The sequence below is a fragment of the Coccomyxa subellipsoidea genome (genome assembly GCF_000258705.1).
Source record: "Coccomyxa subellipsoidea C-169, whole genome shotgun sequence".
NCBI classification, from domain to species: domain Eukaryota; kingdom Viridiplantae; phylum Chlorophyta; class Trebouxiophyceae; family Coccomyxaceae; genus Coccomyxa; species Coccomyxa subellipsoidea.
Genome location: NW_005178042.1, coordinates 1,396,476 through 1,420,926, shown reverse-complemented (window position 1 = coordinate 1,420,926; position 24,451 = coordinate 1,396,476). Strand labels below are relative to the sequence as shown.

The window sequence follows — 24,451 nt, the reverse complement described above, 5'->3', positions numbered from 1 at the left end:
CTGGGGCAGACAGCGGAGAACAGAGTGACCCTGGTACGCCAATCCTCACTGCTTATATTTCTTGAAGTGATGTCGAGGAAAGCTGTATTCGCCGAGATGAAAACACGATTGTTCCAGTGCCTTGAAGTGTCCGCATCTGCTCGCTGGAGCGTCACAGGTCCCATCAATTCGCTTGGACCTGATTGTAAGCTGATTGGAGCATTTTTACAAGTATCTATCAGCAAGGCTCTGACAGGTGATGCTGCTGGCAGGGCTATGCTGATCTGTACAAATTTTCTGGACCATCTACCGCAGATTATTTCGTAACTCTCACTCCTTTTGGGGCTGGCAGTGATCCTGATCTCTACTGCATTCCATATCCCGGAATCTTTGTAAACTATGGACCTCCTTCTCCGACAAATGCTGCCTGGGGCTCTGGTGACTCTTCCAGATGCCTGTGCATTTCAAGCCTTCAGAATGTCACATGTACTATGCCTGCTCGTGCATAAACCAACGTTTTCCATGTGCCTGCAGCACAACCGCTTGGCGCGGACTACGTCTTTATCTCTACAAATGACACTGCTTACCGGAATGCTATCAATGCCAGTGGCGTCGCAGAATTTGTCTGTGCGGTGTGCAACCCGAGTGGCCGCTGCCGTTGTACTAGTAATCCCATTGGGCAATGAGAATAGGGAATCCGTGCAGCATAGGTGACTGAAGCTGTGTGCCTGTTGCAGGTGTATGGTTCTGCAGATCACGGATCCTTGTATTCCTTGACTGTCAATGTTGATGCATCCAGCGCTGAGCTCGATCAGACTGAGCAAGCAGCTCTCAAGTCTATTTATACCAAGTACGCTGTTCCTCCAGCGCAAACAACTACGCTGGATTTCACCTTTAGTGGCATTTGGGCGAGTTCTGAGAGGGCTGCATGCATGTGTGGCCAGGTGCTGCAGCAATGTCACCAGCACCGGAACAGGGACTTGTCGCTACTGGGATGCTGTGAACACGCAGAGTGGCGACAGTCCATACACAGACTTCTGCAACTATGGGCTGAGCACCTGCAATGACGCAGGTGCTACAAGATGACCAGATGACCGTTCAGCTTATTGTAGGGCTCTATAAACATATCCAAATTTCTGGATATTGAGGGCCGCTGTGAAATGGCTGCAATGCTGCAGGACATCTGGTGCGCCTGGACTTCACACAGTTTGGCCTCTTCTGTGACTTCCCCTTGCAGGAGATACAGGAATTCCAGTACCTGACAGAGATCAGCTTCCAGTCCAACAGCGTCACAGTGAGCCTCTTTGATTGCCTCCATGTCAAATCCTACATGACATTGCATGCAGCCCGGCAGGTGCATCTTGCAGGCGCAACTTGGAGTCTTGAAGGCTCCGCTCTTGCTAGGTGTGAGATGGGTGATCAGGATGTGATGCCTGCAGGGAGACATATCTCAGATTGGCAGTGCTCTTGTCCACCTGGCAGCAAACCTGACCACACTGGACCTGTCAGACAACTTCCTGACAGGCCAATTCTCAGGCCAGCTGCAGGACGCCAGTACTTCAGATCCCCAAACACAGTCCTTCAGCCCTTTCTGTTATTTGGCTGACGGGGCTTTGGTGTTCTTGAACTTCCAGATCAACAATATCACCGGGGAGATCCCCAATTGTCTCTTCGCCGCAGGTGCGTGCCAAGGCGTTTCATTGGTTTTTCATAAAGCGAGGATACTTCAGGAGACAGAATGTCCTAGAACCTGTCTCACTGAAGGCATCTAATGCTCTGTTATTGGTTGTGTGCGCCTGCAGGAAGCTCATTGAAGGCTCTGCTGGCCAACTCAAATGGGCTCACCGGAACCATTCCCACCATCCCCAAATCGAGCCAACTGGAGTCTTTGGCCTTCAGCGGAAACCACCTTGACGGTAATAAAGCAGTGCTTTAGAAACTTTGCCTGAAGCAGAAAAAAGCTGCAATTATGAGACAGCAGTGAATGTAGTCCTGTGGTCATTTGTAAGCACATGAGCTGTAGATGGTGCATCCTATCACAGCATGCATAGCAGGGATGCGTAAGAGGCAAGCCTGGCTTGAGTAATGGCAGTGAACGGATGTGGTACAAGCTGAATGGATGTGGTACGTGCACTGCAGGCCCTATCCCGGCGTCGCTGTCAAATGCAACGTACCTGACCACTTTCGCAGCACAGAACAATTATCTCAGTGGGACAATCCCTGAGTCGCTGGGCAGCCTGCCACTGCTGACCTCACTGCGCCTGTCAAACAACAGCCTCACAGGGTGCTGCTCTGCTCCCATTGCATGCAAACACCAACCAGTCCTTGTGGTTGTATCATGCCATCACGTAATGGAAGGATTCCCAGGATGCTCAAATTGCAGTAATCTACCATGTCCTCCAATGCAAGCGCCCTGCCCTTTGAGCGGATGTCTGGCTGCAGATCGCTTGAGAGTACTATACAGAATATCATGTGGGGTGAAAATATGCATGCCTAAGTTGGTCCTCACTTTGCTGCTTTGCGGGTGCAGAGCCTTGCCGTCCACATTGGCAGGTGTTACCACATTGACAGAGCTGGATGTCAGCCTGAATCATCTGAGCCTGCTGCCAGATGTTTGGTGGAGCAGTAGTCCTGGCCTGTCCTCCAGTTCCTTGACATACGCCGCCATCAATGGGAACTCGTTCAAGGTGTGACTGCCCTGCTTCTCCAACTGCCAGTGACGACCTTACCTCCTGATGACGTGTGCACACCTTAGCCAAGCAATGAGCAAAGAGCACCGCCTGAATTCTGATTGGATCCTGTAGGGGCCCTTTCCCGCCGCATTCTCCACAGCGCCAAATCTGACCATTTTCTACATGGATGACAATGCCTTCAGGTGATTGCTCTTCACTATTGGAGTTGAAAGCATGTTCAATTCTTCGTCCATTAGACGCTTGGCCTGTCCATGGTTTCCGCAATTTGTGTGTCTTTGCGGGCACACTGACAAACTTATGTGTGCAGTGGGCCATTCCCAAACCCCAGTGCCAATCAGGCATTCTTCCCATCCCTGCGAGTCTTCAATGCGAGTCACAACCAGCTGACTGGGCCCCTGCCTGAGGCTTTTGGTCAGATCAACTTCTTCCAAGCGGTGCGTCTCCTGCATGACAATTGCCAATGTGACATGCTTTTTTTCTAGTGCAGCTGGGTTCCTGCTGAAATGATTTTTCCAAGGTCAGAGATGCCAGCGGCACTTGATTTGCCGTGTGGTGCAGGTGAATGCCACCAGCCTGTTGGGGGCATCAATCCGGTACTTTGGAGTTGCTGATAATGAGCTGACTGGAACTCTGCCGGCCTACCTCAGCGCATCCACCCTCCCCCAGATTTTTACGTTCTCCATTGAACTACAGGTCAGCATCTTTAGCCTCTTAATTGCTCCCTTGATCTGCAACCGTGTACGACCCAGGGACCAGCTGTTCGTGCTTGCCAGGACATCTTAAAAAATTGTTTTATTGCAGGGGAACAACTTCAGCTGCCCGATTCCACAAGGAATGGAATACTTGAACCTCACATGCGTGGATAGGGCAGCAATAGCACCTGTTCAGCCCAGCACTGTGGAAAATATGGGCAATGCCCCCAGTCCCAGCTCCCTCCAGACGGGAACCACCAGCGTGGAGAGCAACACTTCACAGGAGTGAGTCCCCGGATCTCACTGCCCCTTCTCAGCTCGCTCAGCTTTGCACGAGCCAAATGTCCATTGATGTGGACTGGCATGTCAGGCCTGGGTGAGACGTGTACGGCTTTTAGTCCTACTCTTTACCGTGTGTGAACACTCTGACCTTCACAGATTTCACATGTTCTTATCAATAGCGTCTCTGCAACAGCAGCACCTGCACTCTTTTAAACGCTTGCCTGCACATTGCTCAGGTCTGCCCAGAGCGGCAGTGGGCTCAGCAGCGGGGCAAAGGCAGGCATTGCCATTGCCGTGGTGGTTGGAGTGGTGGGGATTGCCACAGCCCTGGCCTTCTGCTTGGGTCGCCGCTCCAAGAAGGTGGGTGGCTGGCAGAGGGAGTCGCTGGAGCAGGACTTTGGTGCCTACCCCAACGAGCGCACCAACACCATCGAGCTTCAAGAAGGCCGCGGGTATTTCCAGTAGGGGGCTGCACCTGTTCACATACAATGGAGTACTGTCTGAAAGGCAGATTGGTGGCGCAATCCTGATCAATGGCAGCGGCAGCAATTTACTACTGGCAGTAGGCTCTTAATTGGCAAGCTGCTGAGTGCAAGATGGCGAGGACAGCAGGCAGCGCATCAAACACATTTAGCCTCCGGAACCCTTGTGATCTTAGGTAATAGGCTTCTAATATGACATTATGTCACAGAGGATATCATATTATGAGGATCAATACTGTCCTAGGACCAATACAGGCCTGTGTGTGCGGACAGCATGCATGCCTCGAGTTTATCTTGATCTTTTTTTTGTGACAAAAAAACAGTGTTTCAAAGAAGCCGGTTGTATCATAGCAGGAGGCATGTAATCATTGGTTTGCTAGCAGCGCTGGTCATGACGTCACGAGGGACATGTGCCTAATTAGCCTAACCTGAGCTTGTTACGAAGCTCAAACTCTGCATGCTGTAGTATTGTACTAGATGCATGGTTCCATCCCTACCAGAAGGTCCAGATGGTGTGTGGGGAGGAGAGAGAGAGAGAAACATTACATCATGCCAGCATGCAAAAGTGGAGGACATGCAAAAGTGTTTCTCTTCAGCCCTAATCGCAGGTGAGGGCACATGCTCGCACAGGCCGGCATGTGCGATCCAGATTCAGAATCCAGTGAGAAAACATGGCTAAACCCCTAAAACTGGCGAATCCAAAGTTACCGCATTATCCCACCCCAGCTACGCGATCTTAACCTTACCTTCAGAAGAGCTCGGGCGCTGAAAGGTTCGTGCAATAGACCATCCCTCCATCGAAACCTCCTGCTGAAAGGATGGCTGCTGTGTCCACCTCCCAAGTGGCCGGTCGCTCTGCACTTGCCCAGAGCGCCCGTGCTCTGCGGCCCGTGGCGAGCCCGTCCAGGGTGTTCGGTGTTTCGCCTCTGCCCCTCCGCTTGCCTTCCATCAGATGCTCAGCTCAGGCGCAGCACTCTGTTGAGAGCCTGAAATTGCAGGTAAGCTGGCACGGTGCCAGTGTCGATGCTCGGCCAAGTCCCGGGGTCAACCTCTGTGTTTGAGGATGCACCAGTGAATTTCTTTGGGAGACCTTCTTTCAGAGGATCTGGATTGTACTTAAATATTTCAGCTTGAATTGACCTACATTGGAGGGGATGTGCCCGTGCCCAAGCATTTGGCGAGCGCATAGAAATTCCATTCAGCAGATCTGCTGGTGAATAGGCCAATCATAGTCCACAGGCTTTACTGGACGGCAATACATCGACAGACATACCATCTGTGTTGCACAGGAACAGATCACGAGAGCAGCAGCGTGGAGCACAGCAGCTGCCACTCTCCTGGCAGCTGGAAATGCACAGGCCGCGAATGAGTTGGCCACCCTCGCAGCTGGGGACAACCGGTTCGGCACGCTCACACTCCTGGCTCTGCCCGCTCTTGGCTGGGTGGCGTTCAACATTGGCGGCCCCGCCCTGAACCAGCTCAACAACATGAAGACAAAGTGAGTGGCATGCTCAGACTTCTTTCATACCTCACATCTTGTATCCACCAGACATCACTGCATCGCCCCACTGCAGCCTGATCCGTCTGTACCTATGCCACCTGGCCTGCTGCTGCAAATTGCTTTGCTCAAATACGCAATATCTGCCAGCTTGATTGGCAATCTTTCATGGCCACCTGTGGAACGCGATAGCCCACAGCGTGCGACTCTGCGCACTCTGCCAGATGTTTGTAGGAAAGTGGTATGGTGACATCAGCAGAGGGAGCGCCAAAAGTAAGGAGGAAGGGCTGCCTCGCAGTGTACGTGGAAAATGTGGAACATACAGGACACCTCTGGCCCAGGAGTACACATCATCCCATTGCATTACATGCAGTCAAGTGTGGGTAGATGATTGAAATGCCTGTGGCGAACAGGACGCGCGGCGCAGCGGTGGGAGTGGGCCTGGGGGCTGCGCTGCTGCTGGCATCGCAGAAGGCGGACGCGGCGCAGGAGGTCGCGCAGCTGGCGGCCGGGGACAGCCGCTTCGCCATCATCGCGACGCTCTTCCTGCCGGTGATCGGCTGGGTGCTGTTCAACATCGGCGGCCCCGCGCTCAACCAGCTGAACAACGCCGCCAACAAGAACAAGAGCGGCGTTGTCAAGAAGGTGGCCTCCAAGATCAACAAGAGGCGCGCTGTCACCGGCGCCATCGTCGGACTCTCAGCCGCCTCCCTGCTGGCCGTGCCCCAGGCCGACGCCGCCAACGAGGTCATGCAGCTCGCCGCAGGTGCGCGCCTCATTGTTCTGCATGTCATTTCTGGGCTCTGTTTGTCATCAGGAGTGTTTTCCGACGCGCATTGCCAGGGGCACAGCGACGCCTGGGCATTCTTCTCTGGTGTCTAGCCTCTGCTCACTCTCTGCAGTGCTGGCCCTGCATGGCGTGCTCTGCTGTGGCAGTGTGCTTTTCGCCCTGAAGGTCTTTCACAAAAGTTGAAGTGCTTTGGTCAAGGACATGCTGGGGAGAAATGGTGTCCATTGGGACCCTCAGTGTGGTTGTGAGAAAAGGCTGTTGGGAGCACCAGACAGGCTCGCTCTACGCTGAAGCTCCATCGCTGGTGTGCAGGTGACAACCGCTTTGGAATCATCGCCACCCTCTTCCTGCCGGTGATCGGCTGGGTGCTGTTCAACATCGGCGGCCCTGCCCTGAACCAGCTCAACAACGCTGCCGCCAAGAAGAAGTGAAGCGCATGCTCAGCGAGAGCTGGGACGGGGCTTTAGAGCAGAGAGCGGGAGTTTGAACATTGCGAGCGAACTGTTCCCTGTCTCTTTTTATGGACGGGGTGTAGATCCATTGAGAAGACAATCGAAATACCGACCTGCCCATGTGACCTGCATCATACTGATCAATCTTCTGTTGCATTGTAAATCGGACCATTTTCCTCCATTTTTCGGATGGAAAAATGCATCCGACCATCTGTATATGGGTAACAGCTTTTAAGCAGGCTCACGATACCGATGACCATGGTTGCATGAGACCAGTGGCAGGTCCTTGAAAGAGGTTCAATCTACACACAAAGATGCACTCGTGATGACATTGAGATCATGCATATATTGCTCTTGAGATCGATCTCAAGATATCAGTTGCAACCAATTGGGTGTTTCAGTGAAAGAGTTGCCCTGCAACAGCTGGAAGCGCAATGCCATATAATGTATGACCTTGCATGATATCATGATTCAGCATGAAAGAACCATGATACCATTGCTGGAGCATGTGCAAATTTGGCAATTCATCATATGTGTTTCATGTACCGCGTGACGCACACAAGTCTAATATCAACGACGCTTCTCAATTCGAATCTTACCAGATGTGGCTTTCAAGTCAACACACTTTCTGACGCTCAAAATATGCATCGAGATGCAACACATTCCTTTACTTAGCTGTTGGACTGCCGGATGAAATCCTACTTGCACAACTCATAAAGAAGACACCAATGCCAGCACGCATTTGCATAAAACCCCACACGTCTTGTCCAATCTCACAGTTGAGCTCGTAATGCAGCACTTTGCAGTCTGCAACAACAGGGAGTTTGATGGATTGCAGACCCTGCTGAGAAGGCATCCACACCCATGAGACAGCCGGACTACTCAACAGAAATCCACGAGCCTCTAATTCGGACCATGTGGCTTTAACGCCAGCTGCAACATTTCCTTCACCTGTCTATCAGCATATCGTACAAAACTTTCCAGGTGCAATCTCAGAAGCGCAGAATCATTCAACATCGCGGGCTATGGCATGTCCAGAGCTATCGAAAAGCACAGCATTCACATACGGGCTCTCACCACTACAAGCGGAAAAGAAAGTTCACAGCCGCCAGAAAATAATACTCGCCCCCAAGGCACGCATGGCCCACCCTGGGGTTGCCCAAAGATAATACAGCTCAATGCAAATGTGACCGGTTGCGCGACCGCTGGCTCCCCTGATAGCAGGGGTACCGGAAGCACTACGAATTGAATTGACTTGTCCAGCCAGTTGCATGCAGAGAGACAGAAAACCATTCCTCGGCTGGGCTCATATCTGTGCAGATCTGTCCCCATGTCAGCCCAGCTTGCCAGTCAGTCAACCCCGCCTTGACCACCCCTTCCCAGCTTGTCCGCTTCCCAGCTCAAAATCAAAATAAAGGGCCCCAGGCAGGGGCATGTCATGGCGTCGAGGGAGCGGGCGCTACAGCCACGCCACTCGCTGCACTTCAACACCATGTACCCCCGGAAGCCTCGTGCCATGCACCAATCCCTCTGCATCTAATCAACACGCCGTCCTTGCAAATCAGCCTACATAAGTTCTGCGCGCGAGCGGTCTTGAGGCACACAAATCAGACGTCCACTTCATGGGAAACGCACACACACGCACACACACACCCATCTGGATTGCGGGGATCGTCCTACATATATATGTATATCTGACAAACAACGCCGGTGCCCCGCTTAAGAGTGGGGGTGGAACCAGGCCCGCCCATACAGTAAACTGGGCAGGAGAATGACCCTCTGCTGGCAGCGCCCCGAATGGGCAGGCTGACCAGTGGGAGCATGAGCTACAAAGGCTGGGGGGTGCAGCAGGGCCCCCCCCTCCACCCCTCCCCCCGTGATCACGACTTGCAAAACACCCAGCCAGCCGCAGGGCCGCCGAGGAGCCGTTCATGCAAACGAGGACGCTCGCGCACCCCCCAGTAGCTATCACTCACTCTGTCTGCTGAGCTGGTTCCAACGCAACCTTTCCTTGTAACTAGAACTAATTTAGAGCGCAACAACACTGTGAACCGTCCCTGGCCAGTGCCTTGACTTCTATGCCTGCACCCGAGTGCCACCCCAGCCCTCTTTGATGATGGTCCCGAACCCCCATCAGCAGGGTGTTGGCTTGCTCTGCACTCTGGGGTGGAGCACTGCGAGTGCGTGGCTGGGGCAGGCCTCCTGGACTCCCACGCGCCAGCTAAATGCCTCACACAAAACATAAAGAGCACCCAAGGGTTGCTGCCGCGAGCGACACCGGCAGGCAGCAAACCCAACACCGCCCCCCCGGCACCAAAGCAATGTCAGTCCTTTTGTTCCGGCGCAGGCCCTCAAACCTCTGGACCTCTCACTCTCTTATCTGAGCGCGCGAGAGGCCTTTGTTGGTGCCTCCCACGCTAGGGATGTGTGTTGTGCTGTGGAATCATCCTGACCATGCCCGAAAACATGACAACCAAAAGCAGAAGCGCGACGTGCATCATTCACATGCTGGGCGCCGGCAGGCGGCCCCCCAGCAGAGGCTCAAACTAAAAATCATGGTCTGAAATCCACTAACATGCAAATCTTTTGGCCAATGCCATATGCTCAACAAGCGCCCATCGGCAGCCCCGCGGCCAGGCCTCACTTTCACTGCCGTATTTGCGCTGTCCTCACCCGCACATCTCTTCCCGGCCTTATAGCTGTTGCACCCCCTCCCTCTTGCAAACGCCCAGAGAAAAAAGAAGGTGCAAGAACGGGTTTTGGGTCCCAGCTTGCATGCAGGTGGCGGCCCCCGCAGCAGCCGCTACCGGGATGAATCATACTGCTGCCCAAAGAGCACAGGGCGCTCCCTTCGAACGCCGCTTGCAATCAAACGATAAATAAGAAGCGCGGCTCAGCTCCGTTGGGGGCGCTGGCCCGCTGAATCATGCGCGCGTCTCCCCCGCCGGTGCATCGGCCCGGCTGCCGGCGAAGGCAGCGTAAAAAGCGCACCGGTCTTGGAGGACCGGAGGAGGGGACGCCGCATGATGGATGCTCACTCGGTCTTGCCGGCGCGGTAGGGCTCCAGGAGCTTCTCGAGGGGGTTCTCGTGGTCGCGCAGGACGCAGGCGGCGCGCTCAAACTCCTTGTGCAGCACGCCGTTCGTCTGCCGGTCCACCGTGCGCCCCAGGTCGTGCGTCAGCTCGAACGGATCCTGCGCACACGTAATAGCTTGCCATGTCAGTGCACCAGCAAAATGATGCTAAACTTGGCATGTATGCCACCAGCCCGCGCTCTCCAATCCCCTGAGATTTGCTGTCCACCATATGCATTGTATCGCAAGCGGCGCAAAAGCCTCACAGTCCAAGATCAGCAGCATTTGAGCACTGCATGAGTCAGTCAAAGGAAGCTACACGTCCACAGATAGTGGCGTATGGGCAGGCAGTATACGGGGGCATTGTGTTCTCAGTCATTGCCAGCTTCATCTTGGGCTGTCATACATGCTCACGCTGCCCTTTTGCAGTCAAGCAGGCTCTTGCTTGAGCCACGCACCCACCTCCCGACCCTTGCACATCATCCTCTGGGAAAGGCATGAATATGCAGGCGATTGCAGGAACATCGTGTGAACAAGGAGCATCTCACACAAGACAATGCGCAACGTTGCCCAGGAGAGAGAGCGAGGGCATCAGGAAGGGGTAAGGGGGCAGCGCGCACCTCGATGCAGACGAGGTGGCGTTCATTGCCAACACGGCGCGTCCACTCCTTCTGGGACTTGGTGAGGAAGCCGCCCGTGCGCACGCTGATGACGGCGTTGTTGTAGTCGTGCTTCCAGGCCCAGTACTCGAAGAAGGCCCACACCAGGTCCGCCAGGGTCTCCTTGTTCCCCTCGCCAAACCCCTTGAGTGCCTCCAGGTCATCGTAGTAATCGCACACCCACTGCCCTACCGTCCTGCAGTAAGAGTGCAAACTCCACTTCAGACTCTGGAGCATGTTGTGCTCTTTGTTTATCTTGCAGTATAGACAAAATTTCTATTCTATAAACATAACAGACCCATATATCTATCACCCAAGGAATGCGCAAGGGCACTCCACAGCAAGCATTTTGGATGGTAGGGTGGATGTCTCTTGTGTGCTGATTAAAACATTGAGAGGATGGGGTCTAGGGCATGCCTGAAATGGGTCGGGGGCTTGATGGCTTGCAAGCAGGGCAGGATGGGCGGCTGGCGCTGCTGCAGTAGGTGGATGCACATGAGGACGTAGCAGTAGCTGCTCAGCGTGCCCCTGTAGGAGTCATTCACCTGCGCAACACTCTCTGCCGTCAGCAAAGCCAAAAATGATCAGAAATATTCCATTCTCCTCAACATGCAACAATCACCTCTACTAGGGAAAACCGAAGAGTGCGCACCTCATTGCTTTCTTGCAGGAGGAATGTACACAGCCAGAGATGGCAAAATGTCTTCGCAATGTTTACCTGGCGGCGCTTGGCCCAGTGCTTGATGACGTAGCAGAGCTGCAGCAGGCGGTCGTCGATGCTCACGTAATCGGCCAGCAGCTTGGTGTTGACGATGGCCAGGATGTTGTTCACCGTGATGTCCACCTGTAGTTCCAAGCAATGAAGTTCACCGCTCTAGGGGCTCAGCAGCCCCATGCCTCAATGTCACATTGTTTACTTGTACCAAGTAAACAGTGCATGACTGACTGTTCCTCTGCGATAATTACTGACTGCCTGAGCAGGCTTGCACCAGGCCTGAGGTGCAAGCCGGGCCTCCACCAGTCTTAAGTGACGTCATCCTTGCGAGCCACTCCCAACGGCATCGCTGCAATGATCCATGCAATCAGAGACTGCTATATAAAACCGCACAAGAGGACAGTGGGTCGGGACGCGCACCTTGGTGCCGTTGTCACCGACGACAAATTTGACGACGGGCACGCGCGCCTTGGGCAGCGGCAGCACGTTCTGCATGCCCGCCTCCGTCAGCAGCTGCCCCAGCTCCTCCACCACCTCACCCTTGGTGTTCTGCAGTTGAAAGTCACACCCGCTCGCACTCAGCCCGAAACCCACACAACTATTGCCCAGGGTCAAATGTCCGGGACATGCACAGCAGAGTGAATGAGACCCAAGGATGAGACAGCAATGCCATACAGTGGCGCGGCTGAAATTGTCCTTTGTGAGCTCAGCAGGGATGAAGACAACAGGCAGCTGGTTGCCAGGGTCAGAGACATGAAGTTGGCCTCCAGAGCACCGGGAAGTGGCAAGGCAGCGCACCGTGTCGCTGGCCAGGTCGGGCAGCTCTAGGCAGACGTCGATGTCATTGTTGTTGCAGATGGACAGCTGGTTGGCCGTGCTGCCAAACAGGTGCACCTTGCAGTCCGGCCAGCGCTTTGTCAGCGCCACACGCAGCGCCTCCAACGCCTCACTAGAGTAGCACACCCAGACATCTCAGACAGCGCTCAAATGCTGACAGGTGACACATTGCCTGAAATAATTGTCCTGCATGCCATGCATGCCAGACGGGACCTCTAATAACCAACTTGAGGGTCCAGTAGTTGAGGAATAAATTGCTGTGGCCGTTGGGGCATCATGTAAGACAGCAAAGGTTTGAGATGCGGCCATTTAACACCCACTACACAATTGCCCCCTTTGCATTCTCCCAAATAGCAAGACACAAGGCGGGTCACAGTCCTACAGAGCTGGGAAGCTGGGTGGCGGTGTGCACCTCTGCCGCTGGCACTCATCGGGCTTGGGCCGCAAGGAGTCCACCAGCTCCGTGAGCTCCTGGTTCAGCTGCGCCATGTCAGCCTTGGGCTGCGCCCCCGGCACATACGCCTTGTCCCGGCTGCACGGCAGAAGCACACAAGTTCAAGAGGTCCGCACCACACCTTGTGCACGATAGCATGCAATTTCAAAGATCATTATACCAGAGATGAGAAAATTGCATACTGCATTTCCACTCCCAGGCAACAGAGCTTCATGGTGTCCCCGGTCACTTGCAAGCGCGGCAAGTATGTGGAGACGAGAGGGTGGTCTGAAATCTCAGGATCTAATATTTGGCTCTTGAGGATGAGAGAACAAGAGATGAGGTGGGGACTAGAACTGACCAGGGCCCACGCTGGAGCAGGGACGCAATGACCTTCTTCTGCTGCATGCGCGCCTGGAAGGTGCCCGCCTGCGAGGACGGGGGCGGCGGCGGCGGCTGCATGCGGCCGTTCATGGCGCGCGGCGGCGGCGGCGGAGGCACATGCTGCCCCGGCAGCCCGTTCAGCAGCTCCGACGACCCCATCAGAAAGCTGTCATCCAACCCCTGCGCGGCAGACCCACAACCACATTCAGAATGACTCATCAACCATTTAATTTCACTTGTCACAATGCAGGCAGGTTCCAAGAAGATGAGTAAAATGTACGTCATAATTCCGCAGATCTATATCTGTATGCAACAGCCGTAAGGCTCATAGCTGTCTCATGCATGCCAGAAGAACGTGAAATGCACATGGCCTGTTGGGCAGAAGCTGGGCTGACCTTGGGGGGCAGCGGGCGGGAGCCCTGGCGGCCGAGGGGCATGTCGTTGCGCTGGAGGTCGCGGCGGAAGCCGGCCATGTCCAGCCGCTGCGCGCCGGGCAGCATGCCACCAGCGCCCGGCATGCCGAACGGCGGCGGCGGCGGCTGCTGCATCTGATGTGCGCCCATCAGCGCCGCCCGGTGCTGGCGCAGCAGCAGCTCGCGCGCGTACGCCTGCAGCTGCGGCGGCAGCTGCGCGATGCCTGCCGGCCCCAGCGCTTGGAGCTGCTCGTTCAGCATCTGCTGTTGTTGCTGCTGCTGGTGCTGCTGCTGCTGCTGCTGGAGGCCATAGCCGCCTGCCATGCCGCCGGGATGGAGGCCGCTGAGGTGCCCGTTGGACCCTGTCATCCCGCTCCCAGGGCCCAATCCGGCCAGGGAGCCGTTCCCAAGGTGGTGGCCGTTGGAGTAGCCAGCGCCGCCGCCGTTTGGGAGGCCTGCCAGCTTGTGAGCCAGCGCGGCATTGCCGAGGCCATTGTGGAGGCCGCCTGCTGCTCCGCCGTTCATGTGGAGGCCGCTGTAATCCTGGCTCGGCTGATTGCCGCCGTAGCCGTTGTTGGGCAGCCCGTTGGTGGGGAGGCCTTGCTGGAGCTTGCCGCCGCCGTATGTGTTGCCCAGAGCAGCGAGGCCGCCCAGGTTGGAGGGCGAGAGGCCCCCCGCGCCATGCAGCCCGCCTCCGTAGTCGCTATATTGGCCGTTGTCTGCGTAGTTATCCGTTCCCAGGTTGCCGCTGTACACCCTGTTCCCCATGTTGCCCATCCCGTTGGCGGCTAGCAGCTGCAGCTGCTGGCTATGGCTGAGAGGCTGCGTTTGCTGGCCGCTCTCCTGTCCCAGCAGCAAGCCTGCCCCAACGCTAGGGGCAGTGAGACTGCCCCCTTGCTGTGGTGAGCTTGACACACCTGCACAATGCATCCCACGGTGCATCAGCACAAGGGACTCGACTGCATCTGCAGGATAAGCAGAACAGCAGCTGATAGAAACTGGCACCCAGTATCTCATACCGAACAAAAAAAACTCCAATTGCGCACACGACAGGCACCTTGAATCATATGAAATGCAGCATCCTCTCTCAAAATCGAGCAGCAATAGGTAAGACGGAAGGCATTGCATATCTGCAGAGACACCCCGTTTACGGCGCAGCCTCACCTGCCGACCATATGTTGTGTGGATCGTTGGCGTACAGACCGCCGCCCCAGAGCCCATTCCCTTGATCATGCAAGTCCGCAGGCCCGAGTTGAGGGTCAGCCGAGGAAGCACCCCCATCCGTGCTGCCAGCACCGGCGGGGAGCATCGGCTGGGTGCCTGCTGTCCCCTGATTGCCCGGAAGGTGCGACAACCCGTTCACGTCTGGCAACCAGGAGTACGGGCTGCTGCTGGCAGATTGCAGCGAAGGGCCCCAGGAATGAGGCATCTGCTGTGGGAGCCCTAGGCCCTGGGAGATTGCCAAATCGCGCTGCTGCCCGGAAAGCTGAGAGAAATGCCCATCCTTCAACAGCTGCAGCCGCATGCGACTGAGAGCATCGTTCAGCTCTCTCTCCTGCATGACCACCTGACCGTCCCCGTTTACGTGGGACCAATTGATGTGGCTGGCCAGTCTAAGGGGTCACAACCAGCGCTCTTGCTACCTTGTGGCCTGCTGCGTTCGCATGCAAAGGACCCTGACTGCTGAGACTTTCGGAAACCACCATTGTCTGCAAATTTGCGCAGAGGCACGCTTCCTCTCGTCCCCTGCAACATGCCATCTTGCCTCAAGTGATGGCACCCCACCACGTGCACTCTACGGGACTACGTATTCTGCCTTTCTCCGACATGACAGTAGAATTATTGCATCGAGCCTTTCCTGAGCCTTTCCTAGTTCTTCTGATCCGTTCTGTGACATGTACAGGAATGTCAGCGCGTGCTCCCACTCTGAAGCGAGCATCAATAACATAGCTTGTCAGTAGAGGATTAAACCCTCTAGTGATGGTGCTCATACTGTTGCTGTGCATTCTGCCAGTCCTCAACGTTGCTTGGGCGGAGACACTTCTCATCAAGGTGAGACAATCGAGACTATCTGTTGACAGGCATGATCAGTGGCGCTGTCTCGACGAGTGTTGATGCTGCAACGGGCCAATGCCGCAGGGTGGTACCGTCGTCAATGCTGAAAATCAATTTGTGGCGGATGTAATCGTTAAGGATGGCCTCGTCGAAAGTGTGGGAAAGAATCTAAAGGTACGGTTTTACGTCGATCACCCATAGAATTTTTTGCGACATGCACTAATGTCGTAAGAGTATGCCATAAGCAAGGCTGTGCCGGCCTGGAGTCTCCTAACTCACAGATTTGCTTGAAAATCAGGCGCCTAAACAATCAATAGTCGTGGATGCGACGGGAAAGTATGTGATGCCCGGAGGCATCGATCCTCACACTCATCTCGACGCAGAGATGGGCTGGGGGTCCAAGGCGGAGATCATCTCGACAGACGACTTCTACAGGTACTACGGGAAGTACTGAAGGTATCCTTGCTCACCTGGCTGGCCTTTGAGAGGTCTAAGACATGAAACCCTGTGCCTGCAGTGGGCAGGCAGCAGCTCTTGCTGGTGGCACCACCATGCATATTGACTTTGCCCTGCCCATAAAAGGAGACCTGGCAGCGGGCTTTGAGCGGTACAAAAAGGTTGCTAAAAAGAGCGTTATGGACTACGGATTCCATATGGCTGTCACGACTTGGAACGACAAGGTCAGGCTGCTGCTATAGTGTCAGCCACTCGCTTTCCTAAACTTCTCACACAATCAGATGGATCAGCATTGCATGAGAGCCTTCATTGCTTTAAGCATCAAGGCTCTTGGTAGTGAAAAATATAACGGCATGCTCAGCAGATGTGACAAGGACATCTTGCACCACAGGTGGCTTCTGACATGGGCAAGCTGACAAAGGAAGGCATAAACAGCTTCAAGTTCTTCCTAGCATACAGCGGATCACTTGCTGTTGACGATGCCCAGCTCATCCATGGCTTCAGAAGAAGCAAGGAGCTAGGGGCCCTGCCAATTGTGAGTTGCCAGCTCAGCTCCTCCTTCCCTGTATCCTTGCTTTACTTAGCTGATCATGCTGCATTCAAGTCTCCTTACTTACTGTGGCGCTACAGGTCCACTGCGAGAACGCTGCAGCCCTGTTGGATGCGCAGCAGAGGACCTTTGATAGTGGTTTCACCGGCCCTGAGGGCCACTACATCTCCCGACCAGCCGTGTTTGAGGTGCGCTGCTGCCACTCGCCTGCTACCCGCTACTTCCTTGCCTTTCTCTGCATCAACAGCCACAGAAGGTTGCCTAAAGATCACTCACTACACAGTCAAATGGCCCAGCTGGTGGGGGCCGGTCTTAACGCTGAGCACCGTGCCCACGGTTGGTTTGGACTTGCTTGGATCGGGCCAGTCCAACAAGGGGTAGGATTTTGGCAGCCTTTTAGCGCAGCTTGGGTGCATGCGCACCTTCCCTCTGGCACGAAATGTCAATGACAATAAAGACAAAAACACTCACTTTGGTGCGCTTTTCTAGCTTGGTGCTGCGTTCTGCTGTGCAGGATGAGGGAACGGCGCGAGCCTTGCGCCTGGCGCAGTATGTCAATGTGCCGGTGTACATCGTGCACGTGATGAGCGGCGGCGCTGTGGCAGAGATCGCGGCCGCCAAGACCCGGGGTCAGCGCGTCGTTGGGGAGGCGGTGGCCTCTGGCTTCGGTGCTGACGAGGCCAAGATCTGGGACCCCGATTTCAAGGTGACTCACCTGCTTGAGTGGTATCAGGAGTTGTCACAGTGGAGAAATCTGCTCTACCTTTGCCTCTCATGGCCAGCTGAGAAGACGGCCGCTGAGAGGGCCATGTTACCCACTTGCCTTGTGCCGCCTGACAGAAGCATCTACCACATTGAAAGAAGGCACTGCCGAAGCTGCACCGGGAACTGGCCATCAAGCTGGCAGCTCATCCCTGCTGCAACGATCTTGATTGTGCACGCCGTTGACATCGTCCAATTCGTTGCAATCCTCAGCCTATGGCTGTTTCTCTCCCTGTAATACCTCTCTCCTTTCTCAGAATCACCTCTACCTGATCTAGTTCAAGTCCACGCAACCTTGCAACGGACTGGCAGTCAAGCGCCGATCTCAACACAAGGGACAGGGGCTGACTGCGCCGCTGTTGCTGCTGTGTCTTCGTGCAGGTGGCGGCCCAATATGTGATGAGCCCGCCCATCCGCAACAAGGAGCACCAGCGCCAAATTAAGGCCGGCCTGGCGGGCGGCGTGCTGTCCATAGTCGCAACAGACCACGCGCCCTTCAACTCCACGGCCAAGCGCGCCGGACTGCACGACTTCCGCAAGATCCCCAATGGCGTCAATGGCATCGAAGAGCGCCTGCACGTCGCCTGGGACGAGCTGGTGAACCCAGGTGGGGCGCTGCCGAAGCTTGATGCGCTCCAGACAATGCTCTATTCATTTGTAGTGATGCAGCGGTTTGAATTAAGATGGTGCATTAATCTCTCAACCCAGGTTGGGCTGTCAAAGTGCTGCAGTGAAACACAGCAGTCATCTGAGTCATGCTGTGATTGTATCTAAAGGGCACACTAGCCTCTGGTTAATGTAGGTGGTGGCTTTTATCTCTGAAGTTGCCGTCCTGTCGTCCTGCCTGCTCTTTTCTCTCCCAGGCAGCAACCTGACACCGCGCATCGCATTAGGGGGGTCTTTCAGGGGAAGGGGTAACATCAAAGCCTGATTACTGTATGTCAAGCATGATTGCCTGCTGAATCTGGGTGAATAAGTGGAGTGTGGGCATGCTTCAGTTCTCACTTCAGTGCTCTGATCGCTGTGGGGTGCAGGCCTGATCACGCCGTCGGATTTTGTGCGGTTGATGAGCACGGCGGTGGCCCAGACATACAATGTCTACCCCCGCAAGGGGCTCATAGCGCCGGGCTCAGACGCTGACATCATAGTGTTTGACCCTGAGGTCAGCCACACCATCAGCGCCAGCACACACCACTCCAGGATGGACACCAACATCTATGAGGGCCGGGAGGTCAAGGGCCAGGTGACCACCTTTTCCCCTGCTAAAGTTTCTTTGAGCTCTGCTGCCATGATGTGAAATTAGTGCTGCCTGGCATGAAAAGCACAGGCTGCCCAAGCCGTCCTTTGAGATGATCTGGTAAGGGCCCTTGGCATGCAATGCTGACGGCATCGAGCGGAGATGCATCCAGCTCATGCCGCCAAATTGTCACCAGAAGAACTTGGTTTGCACCTTGTAATCATGTCTGTAAGATGCATGCCATGCATGCAACCCGAGGAGTGCGGACCTGTCAGAGTATTCATGGCGCATTGTGCATCAGTTGAGCCATTTAGAAGGGTGTGCAGTAGTTGGAGTGAGCAGCACCGGGGCTTCTGATGGAAGAGCTGTGCACGGTGCAGGTGGTAGTCACCATAAGCCAGGGCAAGGTGGTGTGGGAGAACGGCAAGCTGAACATTCAGGAGGGCGCCGGCCGCTTTGTCAAGCTCCCTGTGAGGGGCCCCCTGTTTGAGGGCCTGGATGCACTCGACGCCGCCAGCGTTGCATCAAACTTCCCCTACGGCACTCCTGGACAGCCTGTTGTCCGCGATTTGGGCACCACAGCCTCCAAAGACGAACTTTGACATCATTTCAGAGGAGAAGTGCACGGGTGGCACGGCGGGCTCCTTGTCGCTCATGCGACTGACCCCGGCACATTTGGTGTTGAAATTTGATCATGATTCACAAGGCCTTCACCATGGGATTGTGCGCCTGCCGTAGGTTTCCTTGAAAGTATAGCCAAGGGCCTCCAGCAACGGATGAGATTTCTCAGCCGTCGAGAGGCCAGTACCAGTTGCAGAGCTCTTAATGATGATTGTACACCACACATTGCCAGCGGCAATTGAAACGATGTCTGATATATCTGGCAATGTAGCCCACCATTATATTCAATTGAAGTGTATCAACAATGAGGAATCTAGGTCTGATCAGGAATGAGGGATTTGTCATCTTTGCCTTCGTGCCAATAATTGACACATGTCAGACATTGAGCAGCAGCCTCAGGCGCAGAGGAAGAGGATCCTGCAGCCTTTTGTGTTCTCCTTCCCTCAGGCTGCAGCTGCAGCTGACTCAGCCGATGCATGGGTTCAGGAATTGTGTCATGAACTTGACGGCACTTCCATATTGCAAGCGGAGCCAGCATTAAATAAGAAGTCCAAGCGCATGCATGCCTTACAGGCCCCCTGGATCTGGATCATAATGATAACAATTTTTTATTGATGGCGAACTCAGAGCCCAGAGGGCCATAGGGCATACACAGGTCTGTCTGCAACCGAAACCTGGGGCCGATATGCACAGGCTTGCAGCCTTGTCAACTCGCAAATGCACCCTTGTCTACATGTTTACACCCTGGATCTGGATGTGGCATTGTGCCCATATGCCATGCAGTTCCTGCGACACACCGAGGGCCGCCTGCCAGACGGCCTGGCACTGCCCGCCTATCAGCGGTGGACTTTCTAACTTTGAAACTATAAACAATCCAGGCCGGTACCGGTGATCACGGCGCCGTGATCGTCTGACGATGATCATGCATGCAACAATTGCTGCTCGGCTGTGTTGGCATACAGCCCAGCCCAGGGTATGCCCGACTTGAATGGCGAGTACTATATCGATGCAGAAACCAGCTAGCTGCATCCGGCCTTTGCCGCCGCAGTCGACTGTCGGCCCGACTCCCGGGGACGTCCCACAGCGGCACCGCAAGAGAACTTCCTTGAAGCAATACATTCTGTCTTGAGCGCACTTGCCTGATAGCACTAAGGATGATTCAGCATGTGCTTGATGTGGCACACAGGAGGGATTCGAATTCTCACATCCGATTCAGGACTTCTCGGTGACACTTCGCTGTGCGGTGTGTGGACCTCCTCCTCACATCGGTGATCCGTAGATCTCTCTATTCCTTGAACGCCCTTTTACGGCCCCCCTGTCCTGGGCGCAAGAAGGGAGACTCATTGCGAATGCGCTCACAACACGCCGGTATCAATCGCTGTCGGCGCCCGTTTTAATCTGAGTGACGTATTTTGTAAATACAGCGCCTCCGATGGGGATGTGCAGCCAATGAAGCGGGCACTGCTGCACCACCATTGACTTGCCTTTGATTGACCCGTCAATGATCAGGTGAGCTCCAGCTTTCCAAAGTGATCCAAACGAAACGGTCGATTAACATGCTTGTGATTAAGCATTTCAGGTCATTCTGGCCGTCTTTGGCACTGCCTCGCCGACTTGATTGGAACAAAGCGTCCCGGCGGAACACCTTGTTTGTGAAAATGAGTCAAGTTGCAATGCCATCAAATGATATTGGGTCCTCCCAATAACATCCCAGAATGGCCTGTTGCTGCCGGGAGCGCCTGAGTCCACTCTACAGACCCCTGCTGGCTTTTGACACCCCTGTATCTTGAGCTGCATTGGGCTTTTTCTGCGCGCCCCTTACATTCTGTGATATTACAGCTGCCAGCATCTCTCAATAGATATACTTGCTGGTATGGCACGCATTGGAACGAGGGTCCGTTCATTGCGCTGTCGGTGGATATTTGAAGTCATGATGATGCTGGGACTGGGGTTTGCAGGTTCAGTGCTTGAAAGCCTTTGGGAGCACCGGCTGCGTCTGAGATGTGCGATAGAAGTGCAAGCGGACAGTCTCGCCCTTTTCGTAGCAACGGATTCCCGTCTGCCGAGCACAGGGGCACCCCTCGTCATTGCCCCCTCTGAGGTGCGGCACAGCAGCGATTCGCCCTAGATAAGCCGGATGCCTAAAAGCCAGTAGAGGCATGTACATTTCGCTCCTCTCTTTTCATCGGAACGGGGTAAAAGTCGTCGCGATGCTGCAACGTCTCTGAAACCTTCGTCATCTTGAAGTCTTGGCAGCCCTTACACTTGTGTCTCTTCAAAAGTTGCGGTCACCCCAGAATCAGCAACTCTCCCAAAGCAATTGATATGTTCCTTTTATATGTACCTGGCATGGTTGCTCCTTTCCTGTACCCTTACTCTGCATAGAAGACTGCCCCAACAACCTGAGCATCACACACAGCGACACGCTGATGAACAATGTCTGTGCATGCAGTATATTCTTTAGGATGCTCCAACAAGCATGCACAACGAAATCCACTTCCCAGCAGGCCACGATCCAGATGGACCTGAGCTGCTCAGAGAGCGGCGAGGATCTGTCAAACAGCTTTGACAGCCCCTGCTGGCAGTTCGCAGATAGGGACACCAATAGAATTTGCACGAGGGCTTACAGCCCACCTATTGCCATGGAGGTGAGAAGCTGGTCCCTGGCTTGCCCAGCAAGGCACTCTTCAGAGGCATCCTGTGCCCCACCATTGAAAGATCATGGATCACACACCAACAGCACCGCCCTGATGCTTCATGTGCGGATGCAGGATATCATGACCATACTTGGAGAGGACAACATGCAGATTCTTTCGGCGCTGCTGGTGGATGAGGAGCAGTACCATGTGACCTCTGACTACATGGATGGTGACACAGGCGTTGGCCCGGAACATCGCCACTTCCTGGTCTCATGGATGATGACGGTACACTTTCCCTTCCCTTGTACGCTCTAGAACTTCTGCACATAGATGACTCTGTGAAATGATGGCTCCTGGGCAGCTTGTCTCAGCTGGCATGCAAAAGAGACTCTCATATGCATGGAAGCTTTGCTCTCAAGATGTAAAGCAAAACCTGCGTCACTAAAATTTGTGTTTGCATGCTTGTGACCCAAAATGTTGTTGATCAATAGGCAGCTGCGTGCCACAACTTTGGGGCGTTCACCTGCACCCTTGCCGTCAACCTATTGGATCGCTTCATGGCCGCACATCGCGCTTCCGTGCGTTCCTACTCTCTTGTCCTGGCTAGCTCTGCCATTCCCAGAAAAAAGGAAACACTGTTGTATTTTAGTACATTGCTTTTGGAAAAGGGCTAGAGATCAGACTTGACTGCTAGATATGGCCTGACCGATGGGAGCCTTTTGGGGGACTCAAGCTGGCTTGGTGTATGCAGGACGGTGAGCTCTGGACGCTTCAACTGGCTGCTGTCGCATGCCTGTCGATCGCAGCAAAGATGGAGGAAGGCGTCTTCCCTGACAACATTGCCCTGTTCCAGGTATACATGCCTGCTCAATGCTCAGTCTGTGATAGTTACAAAATTCTTTCCGCCCACTTCCGCCAAGGCAAAGCATTCTGCCCTTCACGTTCACTTATGACTCCTGCAGATTGCCCAAGGCAAAAAATCGGTATGACTGCTTGTGGTTCTTACAGACATGACTACTACAACCTTGACTACTGGGGGTGATTATAATAGTAATAGAAAGTTGGGAGTTTTAAAAAGGAACTTGTTGGACCTTTGGGGATCTGCCTTCAGGTGGCAATTCCATGGGAGCAGCCGTTTGAGGCGCGGCACATAAAGAGCATGGAGCTCGTTGTGCTGGCTACACTGGAGTGGCGAGTGGCGGCCGTGACTGCTGCCAGCTTCCTGGACCGATTGCTGCTGGGCGCCTTTGACGCCGCCACCCTGGACGACCCCTCCGCGCTCCACGCCGCGCGCACCAAATCCATGGGCCTCCTTGCCAGGACACTGCCCGGTGCGCGCACCAGCCTCACCTGCACAATCAATCTCCCTACTGTGAGCCTCGCAGACTTCAGCATTGTCATCATAAAAGGATATTACTTGCACCCAAACTGTCCTAAAGATTCTGCAGGCGTGCTTGAAGGGTAGCTTTGAGTTGGTTGCCTATGCATCCACCTTCACCTCGTTGCGCTGCTTTTGCTAGAGAAAGTGCAGCAATGTTAAAAATCCTTTCTTAGTTCTTAGTAGTAGAGTCAGAACTAAGACTCTGCGGCTGTGTGTGGGAGCAGAGGAGCGCTACTTGGACTTCCGGCCGTCCACAGTGGCGGCTGCGTCCATCCTGGTGGCCATGCGGATGTACTGCACCGACCAGGCCCTGCACACCGCCGAGTCCTACTTCGCCACCCTCATCGCCCAGGTGGGACCCCTCCCTTAGCACATCCTTTCTCGCGCAAGAAGTCACCATTGCAATGACTTCTCTAGATGCAAGGCTCCGTGTGCAAGGCTATGATCAATGAAATCTCTTTCATCACCTCCAATCCGGGGGATCATCTGCGTCACACACACCTAGTCTGACGGCTGAACAATCCTGTCTTGAATGGGATGACCTCCTGTTGTTCAAGTCAATGTGCAGCTGGCTTGCTGCAAGGTTTAAAGTGCAGCAAGCTAAATTTGGCTGCCATTGGCACGTGGCAGGTGGGGGAGTGCCAGGAGGCGCTGGCAGAGGACTTCATAGGGGACAGGGAGTCTTCGCCCAGCTCGCCGTACAGGGACGAGCTGTTTGAGAAGGGCGGTGCCAGCAACCCCACGCCCACCTCCGTGCTGCAGCTGGAGGAGGCCCTCTCCGGCGAGCTGACGGCCAATTGCGAGCGCTGGTGAGAGGGTGCCAGCTGCGGCCGCACGGTGCACACGCACCGGTGCACAAAGGGCAGCGCCTGCAGCAGCCATGAGCGCGCCGCGCCCCTTGCCCACATGCTGCCCCCCTTGTATTCCGGGGGTGGGGGAAAAAGGAGCTTGACGCTCCATGCAGACACGCTGCACCCCTTATATACCGTGGGAAATAAGAGCTCCATCCCGCCGACATGCCGCACCCCCTGATACACCATGGGAAATAAAGCAACACTGGGGAATAAAATGACACCGAGAACAGTGATCCGACAACCCGAGCACTTGGACGCAGAGATCCGACAGCCGGAGAACAGATGCATTGGCGCACAGAGGCGGCAGCCCCCTGGGGGCTTGCCTGTAGGGCCCGGACGGCAATGGAGTGCCTTTTCATACCTTTTTTTGTCAAGCATCGACCGCAGACATCACCCTCACGAGTAGTAGTTGCTCGAGGGACAAGTGCCTGAGCTACGCTGAGGTGCACCCTGAGTGGGTGGAGTGGGAGGGCCTTTTTGAACGTTTGCTTTGCATCACCATGCCTCGAGTGAA

The 24,451-nt window shown here is 54.7% G+C and overlaps 5 protein-coding genes across 5 annotated transcripts; 4 read left to right on the top strand and 1 right to left on the bottom strand.

Moving 5' to 3' along the window:
• Positions 1–579: 579 nt before the first annotated feature.
• Positions 580–4,111, top strand: COCSUDRAFT_55314 (RNI-like protein; the record flags this gene model as incomplete). The annotated part of the gene is made up of 12 exons (XM_005651782.1): positions 580–606; positions 991–1,051; positions 1,158–1,273; positions 1,419–1,659; positions 1,782–1,895; positions 2,119–2,263; positions 2,510–2,666; positions 2,784–2,854; positions 2,980–3,106; positions 3,231–3,365; positions 3,474–3,649; positions 3,883–4,111. The coding sequence occupies 12 exons, from the start codon at positions 580–582 to the stop codon at positions 4,109–4,111; spliced, it is 1,599 nt and encodes a 532-aa protein (XP_005651839.1).
• Positions 4,112–4,907: 796 nt separating this feature from the next.
• On the top strand, positions 4,908–7,105 carry COCSUDRAFT_52123 (hypothetical protein). Its single transcript, XM_005651781.1, has 4 exons — positions 4,908–5,126; positions 5,418–5,626; positions 6,040–6,392; positions 6,729–7,105. The coding sequence occupies exons 1-4, from the start codon at positions 4,947–4,949 to the stop codon at positions 6,845–6,847; spliced, it is 861 nt and encodes a 286-aa protein (XP_005651838.1). The 5' UTR covers positions 4,908–4,946; the 3' UTR covers positions 6,848–7,105.
• A 2,797-nt stretch (positions 7,106–9,902) lies between these two features.
• COCSUDRAFT_11390 (hypothetical protein) lies at positions 9,903–10,837 on the bottom strand (the record flags this gene model as incomplete). Its single annotated transcript, XM_005651780.1, has 2 exons — positions 9,903–10,061; positions 10,562–10,837. The coding sequence occupies 2 exons, from the start codon at positions 10,835–10,837 to the stop codon at positions 9,903–9,905; spliced, it is 435 nt and encodes a 144-aa protein (XP_005651837.1).
• Positions 10,838–15,512: 4,675 nt separating this feature from the next.
• On the top strand, positions 15,513–19,044 carry COCSUDRAFT_11195 (D-hydantoinase; the record flags this gene model as incomplete). Its single annotated transcript, XM_005651779.1, has 9 exons — positions 15,513–15,611; positions 15,736–15,872; positions 15,955–16,117; positions 16,285–16,428; positions 16,524–16,631; positions 16,958–17,149; positions 17,587–17,812; positions 18,240–18,448; positions 18,823–19,044. The coding sequence occupies 9 exons, from the start codon at positions 15,513–15,515 to the stop codon at positions 19,042–19,044; spliced, it is 1,500 nt and encodes a 499-aa protein (XP_005651836.1).
• A 2,796-nt stretch (positions 19,045–21,840) lies between these two features.
• COCSUDRAFT_39008 (cyclin-like protein) lies at positions 21,841–23,896 on the top strand (the record flags this gene model as incomplete). The annotated part of the gene is made up of 6 exons (XM_005651778.1): positions 21,841–21,987; positions 22,194–22,280; positions 22,454–22,555; positions 22,814–23,033; positions 23,308–23,435; positions 23,714–23,896. 6 exons carry the CDS (start codon positions 21,841–21,843, stop codon positions 23,894–23,896), a joined length of 867 nt encoding a protein of 288 aa, XP_005651835.1.
• Positions 23,897–24,451: the final 555 nt, after the last annotated feature.